Source organism: Urocitellus parryii, chromosome 11 (genome assembly GCF_045843805.1).
Source record: "Urocitellus parryii isolate mUroPar1 chromosome 11, mUroPar1.hap1, whole genome shotgun sequence".
Classification (NCBI taxonomy): Eukaryota; Metazoa; Chordata; class Mammalia; order Rodentia; family Sciuridae; genus Urocitellus; species Urocitellus parryii.
Window position 1 is genome coordinate 993636 of NC_135541.1, and position 12976 is coordinate 1006611.

Below are 12976 nucleotides of genomic sequence, written 5' to 3' on the forward strand. Positions count from 1 at the left end.
GCTCTCAGCCGTCCCGGGAGGGGAACAGTCTTTGACGGTAGCCAAGAGACACCCCTCCAGGAGGCACAAGTGCTCTGGCCCTCTGGTGCCTTGGCACCAGGGCTTCCCATGCACACACAGGGTTTCAGACACTGAGCCAATGGTCTGGACGGTCTTTTGTTGACTTCTGATCTCAAGTTGAGCTCCTGTGAGAGATCATCTGTAAGTCCTTCTGTGTACCTGAAAGTTCACTTTTTGTGTGTGTGTGTGGTTCTGGGGATTGAATCCAGGGCCTTGAGCCTGTTAAGCAAGTGATGTACCTGAGCCACACCCTCCAAGATCCCTGTAAATTTTTTTCTCTCTGCCACACAGTCTTAGTTGCCAAAGCTGACATCAGACTTTCCTCTTGCCTCAGCCTCCCTAGTAGCTGGCAGTACAGGCAGCACCTGGGATTGTCAAACTCTGCCTGTGATGGGAACTCAGTGTGCATCTGTCCAGGGCTGGGCATGGTTGTGCAGAGCTGTGCTCCAGGCCCCCTGCAGGGGCTGTGGAGCCTTCTGCTGCCAGCAGCCCTGGAGCCATCCCCAGTGCTCCTCCCAGCCTAGGGCGGGCAGTTGCCTGTTGCTGTTCGCTGGCCCTGCTCACTAGGAACAGCTGCACAGCAAAGCCATGTTGCTGGCTGGCCTCAGCCCCACATTCCACACAACCCAGAGGTCCTGCCGGGGGCAGCTCCACACATTTTATGAGATTCTTCCAGGTTAATCCTTTGTTCTCCATGGACCAACATTTCTGTGGAATTAGTTTCTTAAACGTTGCAAGTTGTCTCTGGCACCAGTTAAGTTTGAAAACCTGGAAATATCAAATAGAGGCAGGAAGCAGGCTGGGGACAAGCTGAGGGGGCTGCCACAGCATGACCTTGGGTAAGCAGCGTGCTTGCCCACCTGGGCCTTTGGGGGAGGGCACTGGCTCACCTAGGCTCCCCAGAGGAGCCTAAGAGCAGAAGCAAGTTAAGATGTAAAGAAAACAACAGGAAATTTCACTGAAGCCGGCTCTGCCCCTGCAGTTGGGGAGACCCCTTCCCATTTGTGCTAAAGCCAAAAATGGGAAGCAAACACCATGAATTAAAAATATGTGCCAAATATTTAGTCAGAGGTACTGACCTTTGGTTACTGTGTGGTCTTGACACCCAGTCCTATAGATGGGCTTACCTGGCCTGGGTGCTGGGGGCCTCTGTGACCACCCAGCTGGAGCACACTGCCCCCTCCCCACTTGATGCTCAGCTCCTGCCTCCTGAGAGTCCTCTGCTCAACAGAGTGAATAAAATTCTTTCTGGACAACTTTTGAAATTAGTTCTCAACTCTGTGGCTGGGGAAGGGAGGGAATCCTGAGACCTTGTCCAAACGAGGGACCTCTGAAGAAGCCCTAAGCTGAGCCAAACCTGGGGCTTTGGCCCCTCCCTTGGTGGGCCACAGCCACCTGCCAAAGCAGCCCTTATAGTGCCAGGCTGGTCACCCTCGTCAGCACCAGCTTTTTGTCCTCTAGCCTGGTGGCGGGAGTCGTAGCTTTACGTGGCAACACAGTGCAAAGGGTTCTATGATTTCTGTGCAACTAAGTGAATCTCGAGAATAAGCTTCTTGAGGTTCCTCCATCCACTTTCCAGGGTGTTTGGTGACAGTCAGCGGTAGTGCCTCAGGTAGACCAGTTTCTGGGGAGGGAACTTCTCCCTGCAGAGGGGACACTGCGCCTGTGGGGGATGGCAGGGTCACTGACAACACACGGGCTGCCCCTTCCTGCTGAACCTATGATCTGCAGCTCAGGACCATGGAACAGCCTTCCCCAGCTCTGACAGGGTGGTGGTGCTAGGCATGGTCAGTTCTGGCCCACAGCAGCTGTGCCCCTGGACACTCAGGGTACCACACAAGGGGCTCCTCATTCACCCTCAGCACCTATGGACCACTGGTGCTGGGGACCTTCCTGTTGGGCTTATTCTGCTGCCTGAGCTTCACTGTATCTGCCCAGCAGTGCTTGGGCAGGCAGCTGTGGGGGGCTTCAGGCTTCGTCAGGAAGACAGATATTGGGCCACGTGAACTGCTCTGAACCCTTTCTTTTAGGTCTTCCCACCAGATCCCATTCTGGAGGCACCCTGTCCTACCCGTTGGGACAGGGCTCCCTCTGCACTGCTGTGCACGAGTTCCACACTTGGTACTCTGGGCTCTCAGAAACGCCCATCCAACTGGCATTACTGAGTCTCTTGGGTGTGTTTCCAGAAGAATGAGTTCTCCTGTCCTTGTCCTGCTCCATGATGTCCAGGGCGCCCTCCCTAAGAGCTGTCTGGCTAGAGCCATTCTGTAGTCCCTCCCAGCAAGGGAAGTGCCCAGCTGCCTAGGGGATGCAGCATGTGCACTCTGCCACTCGGCGCCTGTCCTGCTAGAAGTGGAGTTCAGTGTGGGCATAGGATGCCCTGGTGGGTGCAGCCTGGCAGGGCAGGGTGAGGGCAATATGGCCTGGGCCTTGTGCTCACCACATGGACTTCTCTTCTACCTAAACACGGCTCCACGCCTAACTGACCTGGGCGCTTTTAGATGAGGCCACCCTCCACCCCAGACAGAGGGACGTTTAGAAGGGCTTGGGCTGGCTACACACCTTGGTGCTGCACCACTCAGTGATGCACTCCCAGCAGAAAAGGTGGCCACAGGGAGTGGCTGTCGCGTGCCTGCGCTCCTCCAGGCACAGGGTGCACAGTGGTGCGCGGGAAACGGCTCTGTCTTCCAGCGAGCTCCTGGGGAGGGCAGGGCAGTCGAGGTCAGAGTGCTGTCCAGTTCTTGCAGTATGCCCAAGCACCCCAATAGCCCTTGCGCACCTGCGGTGGGACAGATTGCGGTGCAACCTCCACTCCTTCCTGGCTCGCCGCCTCTGCCTGAAGCCGTACAGCTGCAGCCCCACGGAGAGTGCCAGGTGCAGCAGGGAGACGAGCCCCAGCAGCCGGTAGCTTGCGCGAGCCCGTGGGTCCTCTCCTGACAGGTGGTGGATCCGTAGCTGTCAAGGTAGGTGGCCCCAGAGCCATCAGCACCCTGAAGGGGACCTGGCTCCAAATCTGCGAGAGAGCCCCTGTTCTGTCAGGCCCAGGCCTCCCAGGGTGCTGGGAGTGCCCAAAGAATGAGACCAGGCCTGGGGGTGGGTTTGGGGAGACTCAGGGAAGAGGCCCTAGGCAGGAGACTGGACTGCTGGCCATCCTCAGCATAATTGGGGTGAGCCTGAGGCTGGACAGGACAGGGGAGTGGGTGAAGATTCTGTGGTCACCCAGTAACCGCCTTTTGGGGAGAAAAGGGACTAACTGGAAAAGGGCCAAAGAGAAGCTGAGGGGACATGGAGCTGGACATGTGGACACTCCTCACCAGCTGCACTGTTACAGGGACAGACATGTCCCTATTTTAGCAAGGTATATGGCTCCCTGACCCTACACACATTCCCAGTCTCTCCTGTACCTAGTAATGTAACTTCTGGCCATGTTACTGAAGAAAAAGCCCATTGGCCCCAAAGTGGAGACAGTCAGTTCAGCCAGATAGGCATCTTGGGCCAGAGAGGGAGCACATATAGAGGTGGCAGACCCCACTGCCAACCTGGCCCCGCTGCCCTTGTGGAGAGGAGCCCCATGCCTGCCCGGTGCCTGGCCAACAGTGGCCCTGGAGGAGGGAGAACAGCCACTCAGCAAACTACCCAGATCCTGCAAGGCGTGAGGACCTACAGATACCTTCAGGTCTGGGTGCACTGAACATGGAGACCCCACCACAACTCTGCAACTGATCCTGGTGACCTGCTTATATGTGGGGTAGGCAAGATTGAGAGGGACCTGGGAGGGGCTCAAGGCAGCAGTGCAGTGGCCAAAGAGAGTACTGGGGTCCTACTATTCCTCCCTGGACCAAGACCAGTCCACCAGTCCCACCTGTCACCCTTTAACTCATCCCCTTCAGGATGTCACCCTGGGCATGGCCAACATGACCTCCCTTCTAAAAACTCAGGCAGCACTGTAGCCCAGGAGGGAGGGCACCAAGGCTCGGGGCAGAGAGATGCTCCATGGGTGCCAGTGGAGAGCCAGGATAGGAAGAGTCGGGGTGGCTGTCAGGAGCAGACGAGGGAGGCCTGGCAGAGATGCTGTCCACATGATCAGCTGTTGGAGAAACCTCCCTGGACCAAGACCCAAGACACTGCCCCTGTGCCAGGACTGCAAAACAATGTGAGTGGGGCCCTGGGAACTGGGCTGGAGCCTGCACTCGGCATTGACTGGGACCACTTGCTCCTTCCCCAAAGCAATAAAATGTACACAGCCGCAGTCTAGACCTGTGCTGCAGATCTGCCCCAAGACTGGACCAAGGTCTCTGTGTTTAGTGACCTATCCCCACCTCCTGGCAGCCCTGCACAGGGAAAAAGACTTGCCCTACCCTCGGAGTTCATGAAGTTGGACTTCCCCAGGTCTTTCAGCAAAATGCAACTGAATAAAAACTATGGTTTTCCAAGTAGAGGTCTCGTTCCCACCTCAGACTGCAGCACTTGACTGATGGCATCATCACATAGATCACTAGCACAGACCCTGCAGCAGTGATCTAGGTGTCCAGGTGGGGCCCTTGGCTCTATACTTACATAAGTGATTCCTGTGAGCCTCTTGGCCAGGTGGTAGAAGATGCCGTGGATGTAAAACCAGGCTATGTGGAGGCGATGGAGGCAGGCGAGGCCCTGTCTAAGGATGAAGGCGGCCCGCTGAAGAGTCCTCCTCTGTTGCTCGGTCAGGATAGCCATGTGGCGACGAACCCATCGTCGTGTCCCTGACCGGCCACGCCCACTGGGCACCAGGCTACCCTGTGAGGGCCGCATGCTGTCACCTTCAGCCTGCAACTCCTGCTCCAGGGGCAGCAGGGCCTTGTCCAGCAGGTAGGGCAGGACTGCATGAAGTGTGACCAGCATACAACGGCGGAGCCTGGAGGGCACATGCCGCTGGGATGGATCCACCTGGATGATGCCCACATACTCCTCCCCAAGCGTCTGGTAGCCTGGAAGGACAAGGACAGGTGTGCACTGATGCAGGGACAGGCTCCTGTGGTCAGCCTGTCCTCAGTCAGCTTCTGTACCCGAGCATCAGTCCACTAGTCCCAACTGTCACCTTTAACTCATCCTCTTCAGGATGTCACCCTGAACCCTGGGCAGGGCCAACATGACCTCCCACTGCAAAACCCACCATAGCCTCCTTGTGACCTCAGGGACACAACCTGCCACTCAGGCCGTCCTCCGCTCCTGGGATCTGGCCTGTTATGATGGGATCTGGAAAGTCCCCCAGACTTACATGTTGAAGGTTTGGTCCCCAATGTAGCGATAGGGCTTTTGGGAAGCAACTGAAGCACTAACCCACTGGTAAATTTATAGTTGAGTGGGCTACTAGGAGCTGGGGCCTAGCTGGAGGAGGCAGGTCACTAAGGATATTCCTTGGCCTCTTCCTCTATTCTCTGCTCTGCTTCCTGGCGGCTACAAGTCAAACAGCTCTGCTCTTACATGCTCTCCACCATGGTGCTCTGCCTGGCCAGAGGCCCAAAGCAACGGGGCCAAGTGAGCCAAAATAAACTTTTCCTTCTTCAAGTTGGACATTTCTGCTTTTGTTGCAGCAATGGAAAGCTAACACACCTGTGCTCCCTGTTCCCCCAGGTTCTGATCCTCTTCAGAGCCTGTGCTTGTTCCCCTTTTCTCCCCTGCTGCCCCTCTACTCCCTGCCCATGCGGTAGGACTCAGTCTTGTTCCTCCCTACCTCCCACACACTCCAGTGCAAACCCAGACCGGGCTCACTCCCAAATACCCGGCTTCCAGGTCAGCTGCCTAGCAGATATCATCCCCAATTCACTGCTAACCAACAGAGAGCTTCCAGACCACCTGGGAAAGCCTGCTCCCCACTCCCTGTCTCCATGGAAAACCATGCTGGCCCTCCTATTCTTGAGGTCAAGCCCATAGTGCATCCTTGACATCTCTTCCTGTGTGTCTCCCTGCTTCTACCTCTGCCTGACCTCTCCCTTCCCATGTCCTTGCAACACCCCCACCTTTCAGAGGAAAAGCTAAAAGATCACAAAACTACTCTCTCTCGGGGGCACTCTCAGCCTTCTAAGGAGGCCTCCTTATCAGGGTCTTCTTGGCCCTGGGAAATGCTCTTTCTCAAAACTGGCCCTTTCCCCTAAAGAGCTCATCACCTCCCACAATACTACACAATGCAGTTATGTGGTGCTTATCAGCAACCAGAGCATTCCAGGGTGGCAGGACACCCCTGGGTGGCCCCCTTCTTTACAACTGGCTGGCATTTAGCGTGTGTTCAGTGATCTTTGCTGGGTCCCAAAACGGAATTGGCAATCCTGAGGGCCTATCAGATCTTTGTAAGGATGACCATCACGCTTGACCTTCTCACTCCCCCATCAGAGATTACTGCTAGCACCCCTGGGACTCGGGTGACCACTGTGACCCACTTGTGTCACCAAGGTAGCCACTGGAAAAAACACCACCCTGGGCAAAGTCCTGGAAGAAGGTCTCCAGGGACAAAAATGATGGAGGGCAAGGCCCCCGGCTGGGGGTTGAGCCCTGGGCTCTGGGGAGTCCCAGGCAGCTCCTCCTCTGGTCTGTGGTCCCTTCCTTCCTGGGGCTGCATGTGGGCTAGTTTCAGGAGCTTCTCACTCTGCCTGGAAGCCCCCATCCCATCCCCATCCTTTGACTTTGACTTGGGTGGGTTGTGGATCCCTCAGTGCCAGCGCCTGCTGAGGGTGGTACCTGCAAGTGTGGTGAGGCCAAAGTAGGCTATGTCTGAGAGCAGCTCGATCTCTTTTCTCCACTCCAACCACTTCTTTGCTCCTGAGAAGAGAAAAACACATTCCTGGGGGAAGTGGTGGGGTCCTTTAAGGGTGGGGGCCCACAAACTTCCCCAGGTGCTCAGTACCAGATCAAGTTCCTCCCCTTCCTGCAAGCTGAGAAAGCCCTCAACCACCCTTCTCTCTTCTGGCCTCCCTTGGCACAGACCCCTTCGGAGAAGTACCCGCTGCAGCTGTCTCCCGCTCCAGGGCCCGCCGCCCCAGGCCCCAGTCTAGGCAGTGCTGGGCCACAGGCTGGAGGCCGCCTGCCCGGAGTCACGCCCGGCTCCAGCCGCCTGGCCGAGCCATCCTGGACCTCCACTTGTCCACCTGTCGCGAGAGTGACGCCCACAGGTCCTATCTGTGGGGACGTCTGAAGAGTAAATGGGTGACCTTTGGACAAGCACGGAGCACAGCGCCTGGCACAGAGTACGACAAAGTGTGTGACCAATAAACACGCCACGTCAACAGCCTATTCTGACCGTCACCCTCTCGCGGCCGCCGACCCGGCCTCCAGGGCGGGGCGCCCGCTGCGGCCCGGGGTGGAGCAGCGCCCTGCCGCCAGGGCCTGGGGCCGAGCCGCCGTGGCGCCGGCCTCTCTCCCGTCGCGTCCTCCCGGGCGCTCACCCGCCAGGCTGTGCAGGGCGCCGCCCGCCGCGCTCCGCAGGCCGCCGCGGTAGTACTCGTCCTTCTGCGCTGCGCGGATCACCTCCGGGGGGGCGGCCACCCGCGCCATGGCCCTAACTTCACCACCACGCACCGCACGCTACCCCCGTGGGCGTGGCCTGATGGTGCACGACGTCGTGCGGCGCAGGCCTTGTGCGTCACTCGGACAGGGGCGTTGATGGTGGAAAACTTGACGGGGACTAGACCGAACGCGCAGCGGGAGGCGGGGCCTGCGGAGAACTTGGCAGGGACTCGACGGAGAGCGCAGAGCGGGGCGGGGCCGGGGCGGGCGGGAGGCGGGGCCTGCGGAGAACTTGACAGGGACTAGACCGAGCGCGCAGCGGAGTGGGGCGGGGCCGGGGCGGGCGGGAGGCGGGGCCTATGGAGAAGCGTGCCGGGGGCGAGACCAGAGGCAGGGTGAGAGCTCGAGGCGCGCGGGCCCCAGGATGGGCGGCGGACACCCACCACTGCCCGGAGCCTCTGGCTAACTGAGCTGGGCCCGCGGAACCTGCGCTGGGGAGCCCTGGGACGACGGTGGCGGTCAGCCGCCAGCGCCCACCCGGACTCCTGACTCTTCCCAGCCGCTCTGCTCTCGGGAAGGGACGGATGGACCTAGGCGCGTGCTAAGGTCACACGCCAGCACGCCAGCGGGGTTGGCGCCGCCACAGGCCACGGAGGAACCTGGTGTCTGGGCGGCCGGCTGGGGGTCCGGGGGTCGGAGGGAGAGGAAGACGAGTCCGGGGAGAGGGGAAATGGCCGGGCAGAGCGGGGCGGGGCACAACGGGAGGGGCGGGACCGCGGGAGGGACGAGCTGGGAGGGGCGGGGCAGGGCACGACGCGGGGCGGGGACGGGCTGGGAGGAAGGGGCGGGGCACGACGGGAGGGACGCGAGGGGCGGGAACAGGGGACAGCGTGGCTCAGGAGGACACTAAGCGAGTCCACAAGTTTCTGGCCAACTCATGCAACAGATTGAAATGCATTTCTTTGTTGGTCCAAGGCCGTTCTAGTCCGCGGGTCCACGGGGGGTCTTGTTTCCTTGATTCATAAGCTCAGTTTTAGGTTAGGTGTATGAGGTGTGGCCCGCTCTGGCACCCTTCACCAACCGGTCCCTGCACAGGAGTACATTTTCCTGATTCTCTTACGGGCACGATGAGTTGAAAATCCCAGCCTCAAGGAGGGAATTCTGGTCCTCTAGGACCAGAAACAGTATCCAAGTGTGTGTTCCCAGGGAGATCGGGCTTAAGGGCACCCCTGATTTTAAGTCTTAGTCCCAGATCTTGGCTCCACTATTGAATGGTGCATCTAATCCTCAGTTTCCTTATTTGTTTTGGGGTGCATGCAGTAGTGCACCCCAGGTCTCTGTCTCCTCACAAGGGACTGAGCCCAGGGCAGCCAGCAGATGGCGCTGCCAGCCCATCTGCTCTTTTTAAGTCTTGTAGAATTTTCGGGGTTTAGGGAATATTCCTCCAAAGACTGAACCAACTCAAAATGTGGGCCTCAGTGCACAGGAAAAGAATAGGAAGGTCCTAATGTGGGCTCTCAGAGGAAAGAGAGAGTGAGAAAACAGAATGGGCACCCTTGCCACATCCACAAATCAGTTTTCCATGCCCCTAGGCCGGCTTCAGGACCTGGGAGTCCTGTCTGTGGCAGTGCTCTGGGTTCCAGGATCATGGAAGGGGTGGGGACATCTGCCCTTGCTTCCTCCCTTAGGTACCCTATCAGCTCTCTCTTGGCTCCTAGGACTGATGGCAGGGAGGCACAAAACCTTGGGGAATTCAGCAAAGGCAGCCATAGGCATGGGGCAGAAGTGACTGAAGTCCCGTCCTGTCCTCGGGACTCTGACATCTGCTTCCCGGGCTTCAGCAGGGGATGACCTCAGCCTTCAAGCCAGGTGTCTTTCCCATCTTCCCACCAAGGTGAAATGCATCGATGACAAGGTACAAGAGCATCCTGGGCTGGCCTCTGACTTCTCCAGCAGGGCCCTCCCAGCCCTTTGTCATTCACGAGGAGTGTTCACACACACACTCCTGGGCCTCAGTTTTGGTCTGTGGAACAGGAATGTATGGTTGGATATGAGGTACCCCCCAAAAGCTCATGTGTCAGACAGTAAAGAAAGTTCAGAGATGAAATGATTGGGTTTTGACAGCCGTGACCTAATCAGTGCGGCAGTCCACCTGAATGGATCAGCTGGGTGGTAACCATAGGCAGCTAGCTAGGTGTGGCTGGAGGAGGCAGGTCACGGGAGCGTGCCTTTGGGAGTTACATTTCTTCCCTGGTGAGCAGAGCTCTCTTGCTTCCTGGTTCCAGGTCCTGAGCTGCTTTCCTCCTCCACGCCCTTCTGCCCAGAGCATGGAGTCAGCTGTCTGTGGACTGAGACCTCTGAAACCATGATCCCCCAATAAACTTTTCCTCCTTTAATTGTTTTTGTCACATCTTTCGGTTGTAGTGACAAATAAGCTGACTACCACGGGGAGTAATTGTAATGATCAGCTAACACTTACTGAGAGCTTCCTAGGCTGGTGGCTCATCTGGATCCTGTGGAGAGGCAAGCTGAGTCTGTGTCTGGAGCAGCTCTGACACCTCAGTGATGTGGAGGCTGCAGGAGCATTGGCCACCCCTAAAAGCAGCGTCCTCAGCTCTTGCCCCCGTCAGTGGTTCCACTTTCTCCAGTGGCACCAGGTTTCTTGTTGTCCCACCTAATGTCCTACCTCTGGGATGCTCTTTGTCCACTGGCTCTAACAGAGTTCAACCAGCGAGAAGGCCAGAGCCCCGCAGGTCAGAGAGTGGGGAGGGCCAGGGAGGGCAGCCCTGGTGCATATGCTGTGCACCTGTTCCTCTTTTGTCCCCATCCCCAGCGCCAGCCAGTGGGAGAGCAGACAGGAGGTTTCAGAGTAGGGGTTGCTGTTTTGGTGGCTACTGTATCCCTCACTGTGGGGACAGGGCCTAGCATACAGAAAGGGAAGGAAGAGCGAGATGAGTCCATTTTCCCTGCACCCCCCCCCCATGGCAACCCAGGTAGTTGCACCCTGGGGGCACACCTGCGCTGGGATCAGAGGAGGTGCTCCTGGGCTCTTGGAGGAAGCAGCAGGCATGCGTCCCATTCTCTGCAGGGACAGTGAGGGCAGGGCTGCTGCCTCGGCCCTGCCCGGATGATGGCTTCTTAGTTCTGTGTACGGGGTCCAACCCGGGAGGCCTGTCCCACAGCCTAGGAAGGCAGGGTGGCAGGTCTGGGGCCCTGGGGAAGCAGGCACCCAGGGCACAGAGCAGGGGTGCCACGGGTGTCCTCTGTGGGAGCCCCAACCGAGGTGGCAGTCGGTTCTCGATGTGTAGCCAAGTGTCATTCCCTTCTCTTCAGCTGTCAGTGGGCGAAAGGACTGAGGCAGAGCCCTGCCCACCTGACCTGCGGTCCAGGGACAGGACTGTTGGGGTGTAGCCCTGGGAAGGAGGCTCCTTAGCAACAAACGCTGGCCCCACACCTGGAGAGAGTGTCCTGCACCCAGCAGGGGAGCCCTGGGAGCATGTGTGCCCCGTGTGCTGCCGGTCAGGAGCCTGGAGGTACTTTGGGGATGGGCACTGAGGAAGGGCAGGCGTTCTGGGCCCTAGCACTCAGGGAGACTCGGCCTGGCCAGCCGGGCCAGCCTGGTAGGCGGAGGCTTCCTGGTGGCCCTCCAGCAGTGCCTCGTCAGGACCAGGGGCTGAGTGAAGAGCCTTGGTCTGGGGGCTTGGGCTGCCCTGAGACATGACATGGTACAATTCTGGAGGCACAGGTGGCCAGCACATGTGCTTGGCCAGCGCCAGGGTATAAGAAGGGAGAGAAAGACACAGGTTTCTGGTGGAACTGTGAGTCTGACAGAGCAGAGCCAGCCTGAGGACTTGGCCTGGGGTGGGAAACAGCCTGGGGGCTGAGGAGGGCCTAGTCAGAGGCAGGCATGGTGAGCCAGCTCGGTCCAGGCCCACACCTGTGCCCTCTCTCTTTACCCGCTGCTGGGGGTGGGAGCAGGACCTTGTTGAGGGGAACAGGGACCCCACAGGTGTGTAGCCATCGACCTGAGCTGAGCTGGTTGATAATGAAGGGCTGGACAGAGGGTCCAGAGATCTAGGAAGACTTCTGGAAGAGGAGGCGGTGCTTGGGATGTGGGTGAGCAGGGGTCCGTCCATGCAGAAGCTTGCTGGCCAGGGGTGTGGCCATGTGGGAGCTGAGGACACTCCAGGTCAGCTTTCCCACCGCCTGTGGACTGGAGGGAGGGAGGCTGGTGGCCCAGGACCTCATGGCGTGGGGCACCCAATGGGCACTAAGCAGGCCAGAGAAGCTGGACAGGAAGCAGAGTGGAGGAGCATCCATTCTGGACATGGGGTTTGGACAGCATTGGAAAGCCTGGTCCTGTCCTGAGGGCTCTTCCTAGACAGGGCTGGGGCCAGTATGGCTTTTCTGCAGACGGGTGAAGGGTCTGCTGGAGCTCCTCTGCCTTCAGCTCCCACATCCTCACGGTTTAGGGGTGGGGCCTAGAGCCACCCATCCTGAAGAGCAGGGGGACCAGCTGCCGCCTTTGTATTGTGGGTGAACTCTGGCAGGCCCTTACCTTTCCTGGGCCTCACTCTCCTTGTCTGCCAGATGGGGACTAGGGGTCTCACCCCCCATCCCCCAGTTATGGGAGAATCCCGATTCTGCACACACGGACCCCCTCCTGGCCAGCCAGGCCCCCCGGCTCAGGGTTTGCTGAGAGGTGGCTGGTGGGAGGTGAAGGTCTCAGACTGGAGAGTGCGGGTCTGCTGGCGTTTGGTGGCAGTAGTCCAGGCTGTGATGAGGAGAGGATGAGCCAGGGACATCTGTGTCCTGGTCCTCTCCAAGTGCAGAGAAGTGAGAGTAGGGAGTGAGTGGTCAGGCCCGATGCAGCCCTACTCCAGGAAGAGAGCACGAGGAAGGTGGGAGGAGGTCCATGCCCAGGACCTGAGCCCTCCCATTCCAGCGTGCCAGCAGCGCCCAGCCACGAGCCTGGTGCAGACAGGCACTCGGGATGAGCGAGGAGCTGCCGTTGGCAGTGTGGAGATGCACAAGTGGGCTGAGGTAGAGAGGACTGGCAGCTTCCAACCACTCCTCTGCTGGCCTCGGATTCCCAGAGATGAGCACTGGGTCTTCCAGCTTCTGAGTGGAGGAAGCCATGCTCTCAAGGCTGAAGCCTCCCTCGCCTTGGGTGGGAGTCCAGGAGCTTCCTGCAGGGTTGCACCTAGGTCCCAGTGCCCCTGGCAAGAACTCCCACCAGGCAGAACTCCCACTAGGACTTCTCTGAGCAGAGGGGACAGGGCCCTGTACCGAGAGAGCTGGCTCTCCGGGTCTGTTGGAGTCCAGGCTTGGAGGCTTGGAGGCCTGCTTCCCTGGGCTCTGGCTATCTTGAATGACAGCAGGGGCTCGGGATCTTCCTGCCATGCTGCTGGAATGAGAGGGCTCCTGGTCACAGGCTCAG

At 58.8% G+C, this 12976-nt stretch overlaps 1 protein-coding gene and 1 long non-coding RNA gene across 2 annotated transcripts; one reads left to right on the forward strand and one right to left on the reverse strand.

Moving 5' to 3' along the window:
* Positions 1–4: 4 nt before the first annotated feature.
* On the reverse strand, positions 5–7657 carry Pex10 (peroxisomal biogenesis factor 10). Its single transcript, XM_026380496.2, is given in 7 exon segments — positions 5–1723; positions 2623–2758; positions 2840–3018; positions 3020–3073; positions 4618–5024; positions 6772–6852; positions 7476–7657. Coding segments are annotated over 7 exon segments (1035 nt in total). The 5' UTR covers positions 7585–7657; the 3' UTR covers positions 5–1654.
* Positions 7658–7893: 236 nt separating this feature from the next.
* Positions 7894–9917, forward strand: LOC113176098 (uncharacterized). Its single transcript, XR_003300036.2, has 3 exons — positions 7894–7931; positions 9255–9451; positions 9822–9917. It is a non-coding gene; the product is annotated as an uncharacterized LOC113176098 (long non-coding RNA).
* The last annotated feature ends 3059 nt before the right edge of the window (positions 9918–12976 follow it).